The sequence below is a fragment of the Dunckerocampus dactyliophorus genome, chromosome 4, assembly GCF_027744805.1.
Source record: "Dunckerocampus dactyliophorus isolate RoL2022-P2 chromosome 4, RoL_Ddac_1.1, whole genome shotgun sequence".
NCBI classification, from domain to species: Eukaryota; Metazoa; Chordata; class Actinopteri; order Syngnathiformes; family Syngnathidae; genus Dunckerocampus; species Dunckerocampus dactyliophorus.
In genome coordinates this window covers 3,997,893-4,013,166 of record NC_072822.1, presented here as the reverse complement: position 1 = coordinate 4,013,166, position 15,274 = coordinate 3,997,893, and the positions used below count along the sequence as shown (strand labels likewise).

At 40.7% G+C, this 15,274-nt stretch overlaps 1 protein-coding gene across 5 annotated transcripts in view; it reads left to right on the top strand.

The window, feature by feature from the left end:
• pdlim5a (PDZ and LIM domain 5a) overlaps positions 1 to 15,274 on the top strand; it is a 51,227-nt gene that overhangs the window by 14,231 nt on the left and 21,722 nt on the right. For 3 of the 5 annotated variants that reach the window (XM_054774748.1, XM_054774747.1, XM_054774746.1), the window contains exons 4-5: positions 10,490 to 10,529; positions 11,872 to 12,206. In XM_054774748.1, coding sequence (XP_054630723.1) covers positions 10,490 to 10,529; positions 11,872 to 12,206 — 375 coding nt within the window. The remainder of the gene's footprint in view (positions 1 to 10,489; positions 10,530 to 11,871; positions 12,207 to 15,274) is intronic. The other 2 variants (XM_054774750.1, XM_054774749.1) reach the window with 1 other exon arrangement.

The following is a 15,274-nucleotide window of genomic DNA, read 5'->3' as shown; positions in this document are numbered from 1 at the left end:
AATGATTTTTCCATTCTTACGCTCATTGTCATTCTAAGTTCAGTTTGATGACATACTTAGCAAGTAGCAGCAGCTGCTATGTTCTTACTATGACGAGATGTCACATATGGAGCACACATGCATGTAGAGATATTAGACAAACTTTATTTTAATGCCACTCTACAGCAACAACTGTTATTCCACCATTTCCCACTCTCCACGTAAGGCTTTAATGATGATTGTTTTATTTAGTCAAAGCTTGGCCGGTGTTAGAAATGTGTTTACGAGTTACAAAACCATAACCTTGTTTTAAAAGGTCAACAGGATGCACACACGCCTTTACTGAGAGCAGCTCGTATCCCCAATTGTGCTCTAGTTTGCTATCCTAACCACACTCAGGAACACTTGTGTTTGATTCCCTGCACTAGCGCTACCATGACCCTGTCACGTTACAGACATTCCCATGGAGAACATTCCTGGTGCACATGAATTGACCCTTATGCTACTCTCATATTACTATCCTCTGGACACCTTTGTGGCAGAAATGTACACACACAAAAAAGTGCTATTAAGTCCATTATGCATCAATATATTTCCCTGAAGTCTCTGAAACTACTTCAAACTTGCTAAAAATGTTCTTCTCATAATTGTGACTTTTTCCCCATAATATTTTGACTTTATTCTCATTGCACCGTAGCTTTTTCTGCAACCTAATTATCCTAAAATTACAACTTTATTTTATAATATTTCACAATATTTCTCTATAAAATAACTTTTTTCATCAGCATTTCAACTTTATCCTACTATAGTGACATAATATTTCCTCATAGTATTACAAATGTAATCATGTAAAATTATGTTTTTTTCACTAGATTAAATTTTTTTTATTATAAGGAAAAGTACTGCTATTTTTGTTGTTTTTGCTGTTGTTTTTTTCCCAGTTTTGTTGTTAAATAACATTTTTAGAATGTGCCGTGGGCCAATATAAAAACAACCGTGGGCCGCAAATTGACCCCGGGCCACACATTGGACACCCTGAGATAGACCCAACCCTGTCCACCAGATTCAGTCATTTTCACATTGTAGGCTGCATAGTTGTTCTTCTATGCAACAATGCACCGTTCTTCATTTCACTGTATCTGGCGTCATTCCCAGCAGGATGTTTTTTTTTAATACCGTTTAATAGGCTCCCATGCATGTGTGGATTTAATGTTTCTCAGTGCTTAAACATGTTCTAGGCTGTTTAAAATGAAACGTAATTGTGCTGAAGCACCTTCGGCTATAGGGGGGCACTTCATCGTATGTAAGAAAGGAATGTGAGTAAACAAGATATCACGCAAAGAACAAAGTAGCGTTTTTTTTATGCTGCAGCTGACTTGGCTGTTTTTCCGCTTGTTTTTAGATCTTGTGCGTTGAAAGGAGTGCCAACTAGATAATTACTGTGTTTGACAAGCCTGCTCTTTGTGGCCCGGCGCATCAATGGTGGACTTGTCACATACGTCGCATGAAGAGATGTGTGTGTGTGTGTGTGTGTGTGTATTCATGTGGAAAGCTGCAATGACAGGCACATCACAGTAAGTCATGGGTAAACACAATCAGGTTTTTTAGAACTACGCGGGGACTTGAGTGTTTTCCTGCGCCAGCATTGGTTTACAGGCCTTCACATGCAACACCAGTCAGCAGTGATGCAAAGCTCATATCTCAGCACTCTTTGACTGGCACGCTAGCCGATGGCTCTTTAAAATGATTTTGTTTGTGCTGTGCATGTGATTCACTGAGAAAAAATGCAGTTAGTCCTCAAGTAAACACTGAACAACAACAAGAGGACAATACAGAGATCGCGGTTGCACATCATGAATGCTCACCGTTAATGAAGTCATGCCCACTTGAACAGCTCTCAACTGACAGCTGCTCGAGTTTATTTTGAGTCTGCATGTTGGCTCGGGGTCCCTAGTGAGGGCTTCTCTTTAGGAAGTTTATGCAGGGTTGGGGTATGTGCTTTCATTTTGTTGACATTGTGTTCTCGGAATAGAGACAGCAAGATCCTGGGGTTGAAGCCCGTACCGAAGCCATTTCACGTGTGACGTTCATGTGCTCATGCACGTGCACTGGGGGATGCGAGTTCGCCATCGCCCTGGTATTAGCCTCCAATGCCTTTTAGTAGAGTTTGATGTATAGGATTTCCCACAGATTGCACATCATTATGGGTTATATCTGTCTTATCTGAATACCTTCAGTCCTCAGTCTTCAATTATTTATCCTACGACAGTCTAGCTCACTCCTCCATATTATCAAGGATCATGATGTCCTAATGCACCCACTTGATGGAGGATGGAGGAAACTCTGAGAAAGTCTTTTTGTCCGAGAGGTACAACTGCCCAAAGGGGCCTATTGTCTCATTTAGTTCAAAGACATAATGCACATCTTATATTTTGAGGCATCTGTGTTGTACTTGTAGCAGTGTTTAATTCCGATACTTTTGCTGGTTGATGGTCATTACATGCTGTTAATCCTGTGATAATTGTGTGGTATCTCCATGAAATGACGACATACAGTATCTCTCAAAAGTGTTCATCCCTTAGATTTCACCAAGCATTTTTATTATTTCTTCTCCAGGGACGATACTATAGAAAGGAAACTTAGATATACAGTGGTGTGAAAAAGTGTTTGCCTCCTTCCTGATTTCTTTTTTTTTTTGCATGTTTGTCACACTTAAATGTAATGTTTCGGATCATCAAACAAATTGAAATATCAGTCAATGACAGCGCAACTGAACACAAAATGCAGTTTTTAAGAGAAACTTTTTATTATTATGGGAGAAAAAAATCCAAACCTACATGGCCCTGTGTGAAAAAGTGATTGCGCCCCCCCCCCCCCCGGGAGCATCCTATTTGGCGCCTTGTCGTGGTGGCCTACTGATGAGTGATGCGCTGTTGAGTGTCATCCTGGTCTCATGATGTTGAGACGTGTGTGCATATGAAGAGGACTGGTATAGAACCAGTTCTGATAGAACCATCACTTCCGCTCATCTATGCCTAGATCACATACCCTTGTGGGTTTTGCTCTCCGGCTCCTGTCCGACTATATGGACAGCATTTTTCTTAATCTTAATCAGCTAAGTAACCAATCAGGGTTTGGCTGAGACCCCTTTAGCCACTTTTCAACCCAGCGATTCAGTTCAATGACTGTCGACTGCATTTAGAATGCCTCCCTCCTACTGCTACCCTACCATCATTGCTGTATTGCCATTGTCATATAGAGCAGTTATTTTCATTTTTTGACATTGAAAACTCCAAAAAATGTGTTATGAACCCAAATGAATGTTATTTAACTACGTTATTTAAACAGAATTTCAGTCCCTCTGAATGTTAGTTCTTCAACAGACTTCAAATATTTGTGTCCCAGTGCTGCAACCATGCTTTGGTTTGGAACAGCCCTGAAGTCAAACCCATTAAGGCACCTTTGGAATGTACCAGAATGGAGATGGCTTGTAAAAAACAAACAAACAAGAAAACAACACAGTGACTTCTGACCTCACAAATGCTCTTCACTCCAAAATCTTATATAAAGTCTTCCCATTTTTGACTTGTTTGGTACCTGACATAACTGATAGTTTGTGCTTCTTTGTCTGGGGCTGTAATGGCATCTAGAATGAGCAGCGTGCGTACATGGACATGAATTGTGTGTAGCAAGAATAGGCTTGCTTGAAATAGCCTGGCTTTCTAGGGAAGAGTTGCACCGGGATTTAATATAGACAATATTTCAGTTGCACTATCTGACTGGAAATATCCATCCATCCATCTTCTATGCCGCTTATCCTCCCTAGGGTCGCGGGTATGCTGTAGCCTATCCCAGCTGACTTTGGGTGAGAGGCGGGGTACACCCTGGACTGGTTGCCAGCCAATGGCAGGACACATATCGACAAACAAGCATTCACACTCACATTCATACCTATGGACAATTTAGAGTCTCCAATTAACCTAACATGCATGTTTTTGGAATGTGGAAGGAAACCGGAGTACCCGGAGAAAACCCACGCACGCACGGGGAGAACCAGTGGCCAACATGCTAACCACTCGGCCACTGTGCGGCCCTGCCTGTAAATATAAATAAGACAAATGTGAAAGCAGGAAAAGTAGTTTTGATCAAGGACACTTGACCAAATATAAATAATGCCACTGAGCCATAAGATGTAGGAAAGACAGTTTATATTTCTAAGACTGAATATCGGAGTTATCATTTATTATAGCTGCAGCGTTTCACATCCCTTTGCAAATCCACTGCAGCTGCCTTTGTCACTTACTTGCCGCAGCTACTTGCCAGTGACGTTCCATAGCCAAAGCTCCTAAACTGGCCTCACCTGTCCCTGTCTTTCATAAGTCCGCAGTATTTGCCAAAGATCATCTAAAACCCTTCACCGTCACTTTTGGCGAGGCTTGTAGTATTTGCCAGTAATATCCTAATACCAAGAGAATGTAGCCACTTTTAGACACACCTGTCTCTGCCTGTCTGTTTTGCAAATCGGTTGTTTTTGCCAAAGAAAATAAGAGAAATCCGAAGAACTTTAGGTGGCCGGTGAAGGTAGGCCTTAGGAATTCTGCAGCTAAGCACTCCATACTCCAGCTCTTGTTTTTTGGATTTTTGCCTTCATATATCTTACGGTAAGCTAAAACCACTCTTCTGTAAGCCAGTCTGTCTTGATGAATGATGGCCAAACATGCAGCTGGAGCTTTCTGAAGGATCACATGGTGATGATCTCGAGAGAATAAGAAAACACTGACCTCTTACAACTGCTTAGTAATGACTATAAATGAGTTTTAGGCTGTGAAGAAGAGCCTGAGCACGAACTACGCTCTATGCTTTTTGTTCCAAACATAACAATCCTCTAATTACAGTTTTATACACTGTAAAATCATTTGTAATCAGCATGAAAATAATGTCTTTTAAAGCCCACTGTGCAGGATTACATCATCAGCCATCATCAATAATGGGTTTAATGTGTAGTAGGGTCACATCTTGGTGATAACTCCTCTCAAACGCAGCAGAATAATCCCTCACCCATTGTTATTTGTTATGTTTTGTGCATTGCAGTCGTCAGCAGAAAGCTGGTTAGCATGGTTAGCCACAGGAACGTAAATTCTTTTATTTCGGCTGTAAAGTGTGCAAAGCATGACGACAAGCCAGCGTTGCGCCAATGCAGTGACTAACACGTGCTACTAATTAAATATTTGACAGCACTCTTACTGTTATTGTTATTAATAAATCAAAATGAAAGTGATACACATCAAACATAAAAACAATAAAATAGTGTAGCTTAACTTTGTTAACAAGTGACGGCGCTGGAGTTGTCTAGCTCTAAATGTGAGTACACTTCCTTCACGTAACTTTCTGTGTACAGTCAAACCTCAGTTTTCGTATGATTTGGATTTCCTTGAAATTTTTTGCCAACCTTTTGTACACTGTCTTGGTTTTTGTACAATATTGCATGTACGAAACTAGTCCGTTTGGCCTGTACTGTATCATTGTGTGAAATGAAAGCACCCTACCCTAAAAAGCACCCTACACGTTGCTGGCTCATTGCATTTTTCATTGAGTGCGACCGCTGAATTACCCGTCATTTGGCCAAAGAAAGCTGCGAGTACCAGCAATTTGATAGAGAAGGTGAGCAAAACTGTTGAATTCGATCTTGACAGGACGTATGGAAGTCGGCATCAACAATAAGTTCCATCCATTCGTCATTTATAATTATTTTGCATGTTTTTTTCTTTCTTTTAACAGTCGTCCCTCGCTACATTGCGGTTCAAGCATCGCTACCTCACTCTGTTGCGGTTTTTCGAAAATTCATGAATAGACAGCTGTTTCATGGTTGACTATGGACTATTATTAGTCTAAAATATAGAAAAACAAGTTATATGTAGTGTTCTGGCCACTAGGCATCAGTAATGTTACATGACGTTAGATTAGATTACCTACACACTGCATGTGGTCAGCCATGGCATGTCCGACACAACATAGTTCTCCTCCCAGTTTTCTACACATTACGTGTGGAAGTGATAAGGTTCTGGCTTCTTTGTCCTTCCCCACTCTGTTTGAAACACTTTATTAAGTTATAAATTTGTTGTTATTATTTTTGGGGGTCAGGAATGGATTGATTGGATTTACATGCTTCGGTCTTTGTACGTTTCCGTTTTCCGTTTTTGGAACAAATTAATAACAAAAATCAAGTTACCACTGTATATTCTTTTGGGATAAGTGTTGCAAAAAAGCCAAAGAAAAAGCAAATCGGTAGGATTAATCATTTAAAGCTCCCATCTGAGCGTCATGTTCGGTACTTGACTTTAGAAGCGCATTTATCCTGAAAATGCATTCGTAGAGCCAACTAAGATTACCTTTTGCTCTCAAATGTAATGTATTGCCTTTCTGCCACTTTAAATGACTGTATCAATACCAAACATATCGGTGATCATAAGAATAGATGATTGTTATAAAGTGAACTGTCCTGTTGAACTTTGCCTTTTTCTTTCTTTTTCAATCACCGAATGTCTTTAGTTTTTCTGTACTGTTACTTCCTATTGTGTATTTTTGGAATACAGTGTTGGTAAAGCTCTTTGAAACATTGGCTTCAAAGCTGGGGCTGATGGTTCAGTTCAACCCCTTTAACCACATGGATGCTCTTATCTAGGTTGCCATTCCCTCCAGTACCATTGCTTCCTCTTACTGGACCCCACCATGTAGTCAATGTACCTTCGAGGCAGATTCCTTATCCTATACCACACTTCTCCTGCTGGCGACAGGACGCACTTAAAAGCACATGGCATAAAAACACAGCTATGTTTTGGGGATTGTCTGGTACAGCTTGCTCTTAAACTCTCTTTATTGCTGTTATTTATTAAAAACAATAACAGTTGTTCAGTTGGGCCATGCTCATGACTGTGCAACACTACATGTGTTGGGAATGGATGTAATGCCTACCCTCCAACGCAACACCCTGGCCTCTAGTGCTCTGCTTTCTCAACTGCTGAGTGCCTTTTCTTTCTGGGACTGAGCATGTCTTTGTCGCTTATGTTGTTCCAGTACTTCGTTAACATTCCCTGCAACTGGCCTGCATACCTGCACTGCTTTTTATGATGTGCGCTTGGGTGTGTGTAGATGCTGCTTTTTACAAAACTCCATTCACGTTTGTTCTAAGAAAGGAGTACGAATACAGTCATGTGGAAACATGAGTAGTAATTAGTGCATCATTTTTATGTATTTGTTTGTGTAAGCAAGGGGTGTCCAAACTTTTTCCAGCGAGCGCCACATACTGAAAAATGGAAGGATACGTGGGATTTTGCGAAAATTGACAAATTGTGATTGAAATGCTGTCATCGTGAGGAGAAGGAACATTTGCGTGGGGAAGTATTTCTAGGGCGGACAGCTCAATCGTGGCAGAATCTCACCACAAACACTAGTCCACCCCCTCCCTTGAAACGGTGACTGGAAACACTTTGAAAAACTTTGAAACTTCTCTCCTCCAGAAAGTGAATGGAAGCTAGCAAGGTTAGCTTACTGTGGCTGTGCGTGTGCGACTGTTGTTTTCGCTGACATCGTGCAAGTTCTGAGTGAAATAAGGACGGGAGGCACATTTATTCTTTCTCCCAGCTTGTCTTAACCGTCAACAGACTTTCTCAACACACACAACACACTTTGGCCTTCAAAATAAGAGCACTGTTCGCCGCATACTGTCTAATTGTGTAAAGAGAGTATCATAAAAAATATCTCACATTAATAATGCAATTGTAATTGCATTGGTGACTACGTCTTCCTTAACCACAAGCACGGGCATTACAGTTTGTTGAGGTTTTGCACACACATCTGTTCCTGAAATACTGGGCAAAATCGGCCAATGACGTATTGCATTTTATCACAAAAGTACACACTCTATACTGGTCAAATAAGTATAAAAGGTAAAAAACAAACGGAATTAAAAAAATGAAAATGGAAAAAAATAATTTGGGAAACAATAAAACGGTATTTGGGAAAAACTTTAACAGATTTTATAGGGTCCTCTATAAACATTACACGTACTCACGTGCAAGCACTGCTCTCCAAAGCTGCAAAAGTTATCATCTTTACAAGATGGCACGTTGAGCACGAATGATTAAGTGACGCTATCGTCACCGCCGCACACGCTCAGATGGGCGAGGTTTCAAAGCGGCGCTAAAATAGCAGTGGTTGCACACAAACAGACATATTAGCCGCTTATATAACCCAGGATAGAATTTAGCATGCAGTAGTGATAAAGAAACTTGGACAGTTAACGTGCAAATGCAAGGAAAGTCAGGCTTTATTAGAGGCAGCTCCTCCTTGGACCTTTAATGAAATCATTCCTTGGTGTGGCACATAGCAGAAGACCTTGGTAAATATTTCCATTTGGTGTTCAAGAGGCATGAATGTCATGCCTGTCAGCGTCACCTTGTCACCGTCTGTATCGCTTCCACTTACTCTCTGACCCTCACACATTTGAGCTATGGAGAAACATTCCAGCGGGGTAAAGTACCTGATAGGGTGTGAGGTCCCATTGTTTCACATCATAACCCAAGAGAGAAGCTCATATTTTACTCTTTTATGTGCTTCAATCAAGGCACGATTCACTTTAAGTGCATTTTTACTGTTCGTTTTAATGCGTAGGATATACAACCGTAGCAGCGCAAATCGCCGTCCTCTCCAAGCCTCTGCTGGTTCTGAACTACAAGCATTGCACGCAAAGCCCCAGGAGCACCAAACGTAATATAGATAAACAGTAGGTTTCCTGTGTGGAAGTCTAAAATGATATTTGACTTAATACATCCTTAGAGAAAGACCTGTTTTTTCTAACTGTAGTATGTTTTCACGTCGGTGTTTCCATTTATAACTGCAATTAGATGAAGGTGACGTAAACCTCGCTGTTCTCATGTTCCCTTCACTTTTTCAACACTTTCTTTGCTCTTAACTCATTCAATACCGAAGATGTTTTGATACGCTTTTATAGCCCCGAATGCCCAATCCCAACAACGTATTTATTGTCTCTTGGTTTTTTTTTTGCACAAGAGGCAAAAAGAGGTGATGACGCAACTCTTCACCAATGCATTTCACTTCATAGCACTTTTAAGACATAAAAACAGCCACTAGGTGGCAGAAGTGCGTTTGATAAGAGCTGGGCAGGGATCAAGGAAAGGAAAAATCACACATGACAGGAAGGAGGAAGTGAGAGATCGTGAAGGAGTGTAGCGTGCAGAAGGTTACGCATTGTTGGGAAATTTTAACGCATGCACACACATAGTGCCGTTCCAAATGTGAAAATTGTAAATACTTCATGGTGTTATATTTGTAAATAAATTACTATTTTGATTTAAAACAACCCTTTTTGTGTTATTTATGTTGGTATAGTTGTTTACATATTTCAGCTGTCAGAAAAGCAAAAAATATTTGTGTCAAAGTGAAAGTTATGCTTGAAATGTATCTTTGCACAAAAATCTGGAAGTGATATTTTCCTGAAACTTCCCTATGTTCTACTGCTGATTACTAAAGAACAGAAAAAGGTAGAAACAAACTTTTTTTTCTGATGAAAGACAAGAGTCTAATCTTTCTTTTGGTAGGTTCCATGTTTAGCCATAGCCATAGAACACAATAGTCTGTGTGCCTTGAGAGATCAGTTAAAATCGCCTAAAATGGTCAGGACTCAAGGGTTGTCTTCAGAAAAATGGCTGGGAGTAAATTAGTTAATTGTGGAAATTGGATTAATGATCGACAAAAATGTAGTTCATGCCCCATAGAGAACTATTTTTGCCCTTGATTGCACACTTCAGATGAAGAAGAAAATTCTTTGCATCTTTAAATTCAGACTCAAAACTCGACTGCTACTACATTCACAGGGCATTGAATCGATTGCAACTGCGCTGTTCAGGTTGTCTCAGAAGACGTTTCGCCTCTCGTTCGAGCAGGCTTCCATCATTTCATGCTCAAAGACTACTGTAGGTGGGATAAACTCCAATAGACCAAGGGTACTCTCTGCAACTGAGTAAAGCAAACGCCTCCAGCTATCGTATGAGGAATGTTGGTAGATGAATGAAATGAGCTGAGTAAAATCAGTAATATTATGATGCGAGGATGGTTTAACAAGATGGCGAGGACACTTAAAGGTGTGAATAGCGTTCCCTCAGGCGACCTTTAGAGGACCCTTAAGTGGCTTGAAAGATATCATAGCTAGAGTATCACATGGAGGCCTTTCTGGACTAAAAACAGCTGCCTTTAAAAGCACACGTACACACATTGGGACGACAGTTTGCAGCTCCTCGTGTTTTTATGGTCTGGCACATAGCAAGTCAATTTAGTTTCTATGCAATCTGGTGACATGCTGATTTCCTGGCTTATAGCTCATGCTCAGTCATTATTCCCACAGACTACGTTAAAATTGAACTGTAAATCTCTCTATAAGACACATGAAAGTCAAAGTCCAAGCTTGAAATGATGCACTCTTCTTTTGTTTCAGAGTCTCCAGTGCTCCCAAACCCCCTCCGGTAGCACCTAAGGTAATATCACAATATTTCCTACACTTTTCAGGCTAAATCACATCATCGTAACATTAGTTCACTGCTGCTTGGATTATTTTAGTACATATTGTTTTGTTGCATGAATACCATTCATCTGTGGTAGAAGACACGATTCTGATGCCTCTTTGCACATTTACCTTACATGTATACACTATTGTCTCAATACGGGAAAGGGAACTACAAACTACAATTGCGTGTGAATGCTGAGAGATGCCAAAGAAAAGAAACGATGGGCAGAAAAATAAGGACTGGTAGTACATCATGTGGTACATGTAAAAACAATTTTAATGGTGAACTAGATGATTGCAATATCTGGAGACATTGCGTGTGAATGCCCAAGCCTGATGAGGTGGGGGAAAAACTAAAAGGAGGAAAAAAAGGAATAATAAAAGAAAAAAAAGGAATAGAAATGATGTGTGACATATAAGAGTATTCAAGACTATGACATGAAAGACAAAATACGTATTAACTGTTATAGGTTAGATGTTATCGGTAGCCTTAATGTCTGGATTGTGCTGAATGATTTGATGTTGGAATTGTTAGAATTGGTTGAAAAATTTTGAAGAGTGGAATAATTAAGATAAAAGGAAATTACAGTAATTAAGATCAAAGGAAAAGTTGGAATTTTTGCAATGTTAGTTTGAAGCCCTGGATGTGTGGAATGTTTTCATGGTTGGAATGGTGTGAATCCGTTGAGAAATGTGCGAATGCTGGAAGTTTGAAAAATGGCCCATTGATATTCAATGGGAAAAATTCTGTAGAATTTGGGGATTTTTGGAAAATCAGTGAACTTTACGAAAAAACTGAATGATAGCGCACTATTCCCGAATGAGCTGAACGATTTGATGCTTGAATCGGTCGAAAAATGAAATTAGTGGTTAGCGGACAAAAAAACCCACACACAATCACAATCATTACAAAAGTATCATCAAGGAACTCCTCCGGCACTGCACTTATTAGCATTGTTAATCATCACACAAGTGTAAAAATAAGTTCAGCACTGTAAACTGTAAATACATAACAATTTTTGGTTGCAAAAAGCCAAAAAAAGAGTCAAATGTGTAGCTTTAATGAATTGATGTGAGGTTTTGCACAATTTACATCTATCACAACGGTTCAAAAGCTCGAGTTTTCCTCAACTTTACAGCCTTATTTTTCCTGAAAATCAGTCTGAAAGAGTGCATTATGTGCATCGTTTTGGTCTCTCAGCATCCACATGACCACCAAAGGCACGCGTGAGAACCAAAGAGGCTTCAGTAAAGCGTGTGCTGTGTTTGCTGTGCTGTGTATTTGCATGCTCTTCCTTTATTTACACCACTAGGTGGACAGATCAGACATCGTAAAACCCGTGGCCGTCACGCAACTGTCTTCCCCGCCCGATAACAAGACCCTCCCCAGACCGTCAGATCCTTCCTTGCAGTTTGCTGCCTTCATTCCATCTCCATCATCGGCCTTCACCCCCGCCTTCACCCACACAAGCCTTCCTCCTCCTCCCCCTTACCTGTGCTTGCCGCCTGTCGTCGTCCCGCCCCAGCCGTCCGTGTATAACACACCAATCCACCTGTACTCCACTGAGAATGCGTGTGAGGTGGCCATGGGGCAAAGGCGGGGCCTGTTGGAGAGTCAGGGCGGAGCTTTGCCGGTGCATTTTAATGGGTGAGTGGTGGTCTATCGGCAGTGTCACCTTCTATGCCCTTTTTTTCCCATTTTTGTGCAGAGGAAAATAAGAAGATAAGCTTCTTATTGTTATGTCTTTTTTTGTCACAGGAACCGCAGACTATTCAGAATATTCACTCATAGTAATATCCATCCATCTCTTTGGTATCAATCCAGTATCAAGTTAATACAGGGCCAGTATCGCCGACAAGAATGTTGATGCCAATACTGATTTGACATTTTTAAAGCTCATTGAATGATATTGTGAATTTTTTTTGTCTTTAGTTTGTTGATTACGATTATAATCCGGATAAAACATTTAGGCAAAGATTTTAGGCAAACAATATTTTCCCTACATGCAGAAGACGTGCCGTTCTTAGGGCCCCATGATCCAGTGCAGGGTCCATATTCCGCAAGAGGGCGCCTTCTCAGGAAATGTGTAAAGGATGCGCATCGCCAGTCAGCCCAAGGCAGGAGAGAGAAAAAAGAGACGACTGAGTCACATGTTAGTCCCAGTCCCTGCTGGTGTAATAGTACAGCTGCTACCTTTTAAGGCAGCCGGCTAAGGTTCGATTCCAAACCCTGACAATTTTTTTTAAGGCTATTCATTTGGTATTTTGCACTACAAATCATTTACTGATTACTCCAAAACATGCATCTAACTAAATTCACGTTCAAGTCAAACAGTATATAATGATTGTTTGTCTATATGTGCCCCGCGATTGGCTGGTGACCAGTCCAGGGTGTACCCCGCCTCTCGCCCGAAGTCAGCTGGGATAGGCTCCAGCATACCCCCGCGACCCTAATTAGGATAAACGGCACAGAAAATGAATGGATGGGTCAGATCATGGTGATTGGATTGATACATTATCATCACGTTACCCTTGCTACAAAAACAACAGCATTAAATAGCATTACAGCCTGTAGGTGAGAAGTCATGCACTTCTCTGAGTAGCTCGCCATTGGCCTAGCTTGCCATTGTTTGGTTGTTTTTCAGTGACGATAACTATGAGACCATTTTTAAAAGTTTGCATGGCCAGCCAAAGCCAAGCCAAAAGGAGCTTTAGTTGAAAATGTTCCCATGTAAAAGGACCCCTATGTATTATGTATTTGTGCCTATCATATACAACACGAGTGGCTCCCTGTTGTTCTCATTTGGCTCTCATCGTGCAAAAGGTCGGAGAGCTCTGCTCAAAGTGATTGACAGCAGCCTTAAAAGTCAAACCATGTCGCTGTGGAAGTCCGTGATGGATAGCAGTGATGCATACTGCAAAAAAAGTGAAAAGAAGGTTACATTTGTGGGTTTTGTAGTGGTAGTATTAGCCTTTGAATAGGCCGCAACAGCCAAAAAAGTTCCTGGTTCTGGTTCAGCTCTAAAATTCAACAAGGTGTTTCTTGACACATGCCACAACAAGTTGGTTAGTTTTCGAAGTGCGGCCCAGGGGCCGTTTTTATTGGCCCTTGGCAGATTCTGAAAATGTAATTCATTCATTATTAAGATATTGTTTTTATTAAGATATGTTATTTGTAGGGATGTCCGATATTGGTTTTTTTGCTGATATCCAATATGCCGATTGTCCATCTCGGAATTTTCTGAAATTCCTATTCAAATTCTGGTGTCAACTGATACCGATATGTAACATCACATACCTCCTGTCATGGAATTAACACACAGCTAATGGATACATCATCAGCAATCAGCTTCTCGACGTGGCTGTAAACAAAGGTGTACAACTGGAAGCAAGCATCTGAGAAATACTTGCGATAGGGCATGGCAGAGCGCGGCTCGAGGAACTCCACAAGTTTGGTGAATCCGGCGTCGTGCACAATAGAAAAGGGCTGGTTATCCATTGCGATACACGCCGTGATTTCCCGATTGATGGCTTTCGCCCTGGGAATTGGAAGTATTGAAGGAAGAAGTCTTGTTTCCGCCTCGCATAACTAACGCTTTGCAGTCATTGCAAATCCCAAGTTTAATATCCGAAGGAGACACCACAGACATAACGTTAGTCAGGAGCGAGCTAGCTCGTTACTAGCCACCCACGGTTGTTACACGCTTCAGACGTGGTTTGATGAGGTCATTTGCAAGTTTTTTTAAATTGGTTTTCATTATAGGGAAAAAACCTGATACCGATATTGACCGATATTACATTTTTATGCCAATATGGGGCAAATTATTAGGTATCAGAACTATTAGATTTCAACTATTTGTTTTGTCACTTATAACAAAAAGCTAAGATATGGATCTTTTGTTCAGATCGCTTAGCATATATTGACCTACATTGGTTTGGTTTTAGCAAACTTAATGTACTAAATGTAGCATGGCCCCCACATCCTTTCATTTTTCTGTAAAAAACACCTGTGTATTAGTCCATCCACAACCTCAGCTTGTACCCTTTATCATCCATAATGCTTTCTGGAGGGCAGTCAGGAGCAATCTGTGTCACATAATGACTTTTTAATCGCCACCACCTTTCCCCCCCGAATCATTAAAACTAAGCCAGAACCACCCCGTGTATGTACGATATATAAAAAACCTGTTTAAGTTGGTAACCCAACCTTTGTGACATTTTCTATGCTCAAGTTGCAGCCATGAAGTAAGGCTTAGGCCGACGAATCCACGCAGCTTTGCACATACGCTCTTCCTTTAGCGATAAGCACACACGCCACTAGCTATTTTCCATTCACCAATGCACCAGTACATGCTCATGAAATCCAATACAAGAGGTTTTTAACAAAAATACGTACCTTTGTAGCCTCAAGGGATGCAAAACAGCTCGAATATGATGCGGTGCAGTTCTCATAAACACTGTTACAAAGTTATCTAAAAAAATAGCAATATTATCTTTAAAAAGGAACAATTTTGGCTGCAGCTCTTGTGTTAGATTTCATTTGGTTGTGCGGGAGTAAGTAATGATGTATAATTTGTCCTGTTGCATGTAGAATGGCCGCATGTGTCCATCTTTGCATGTTGTCTGCATGCCACAGTGCACAGTGTGCTTGCTTGCAAAGTGAATTGATTTACACTGTCTTACTGTTTTTCTTTTTCAAACTGTTGTCTTTCCCCT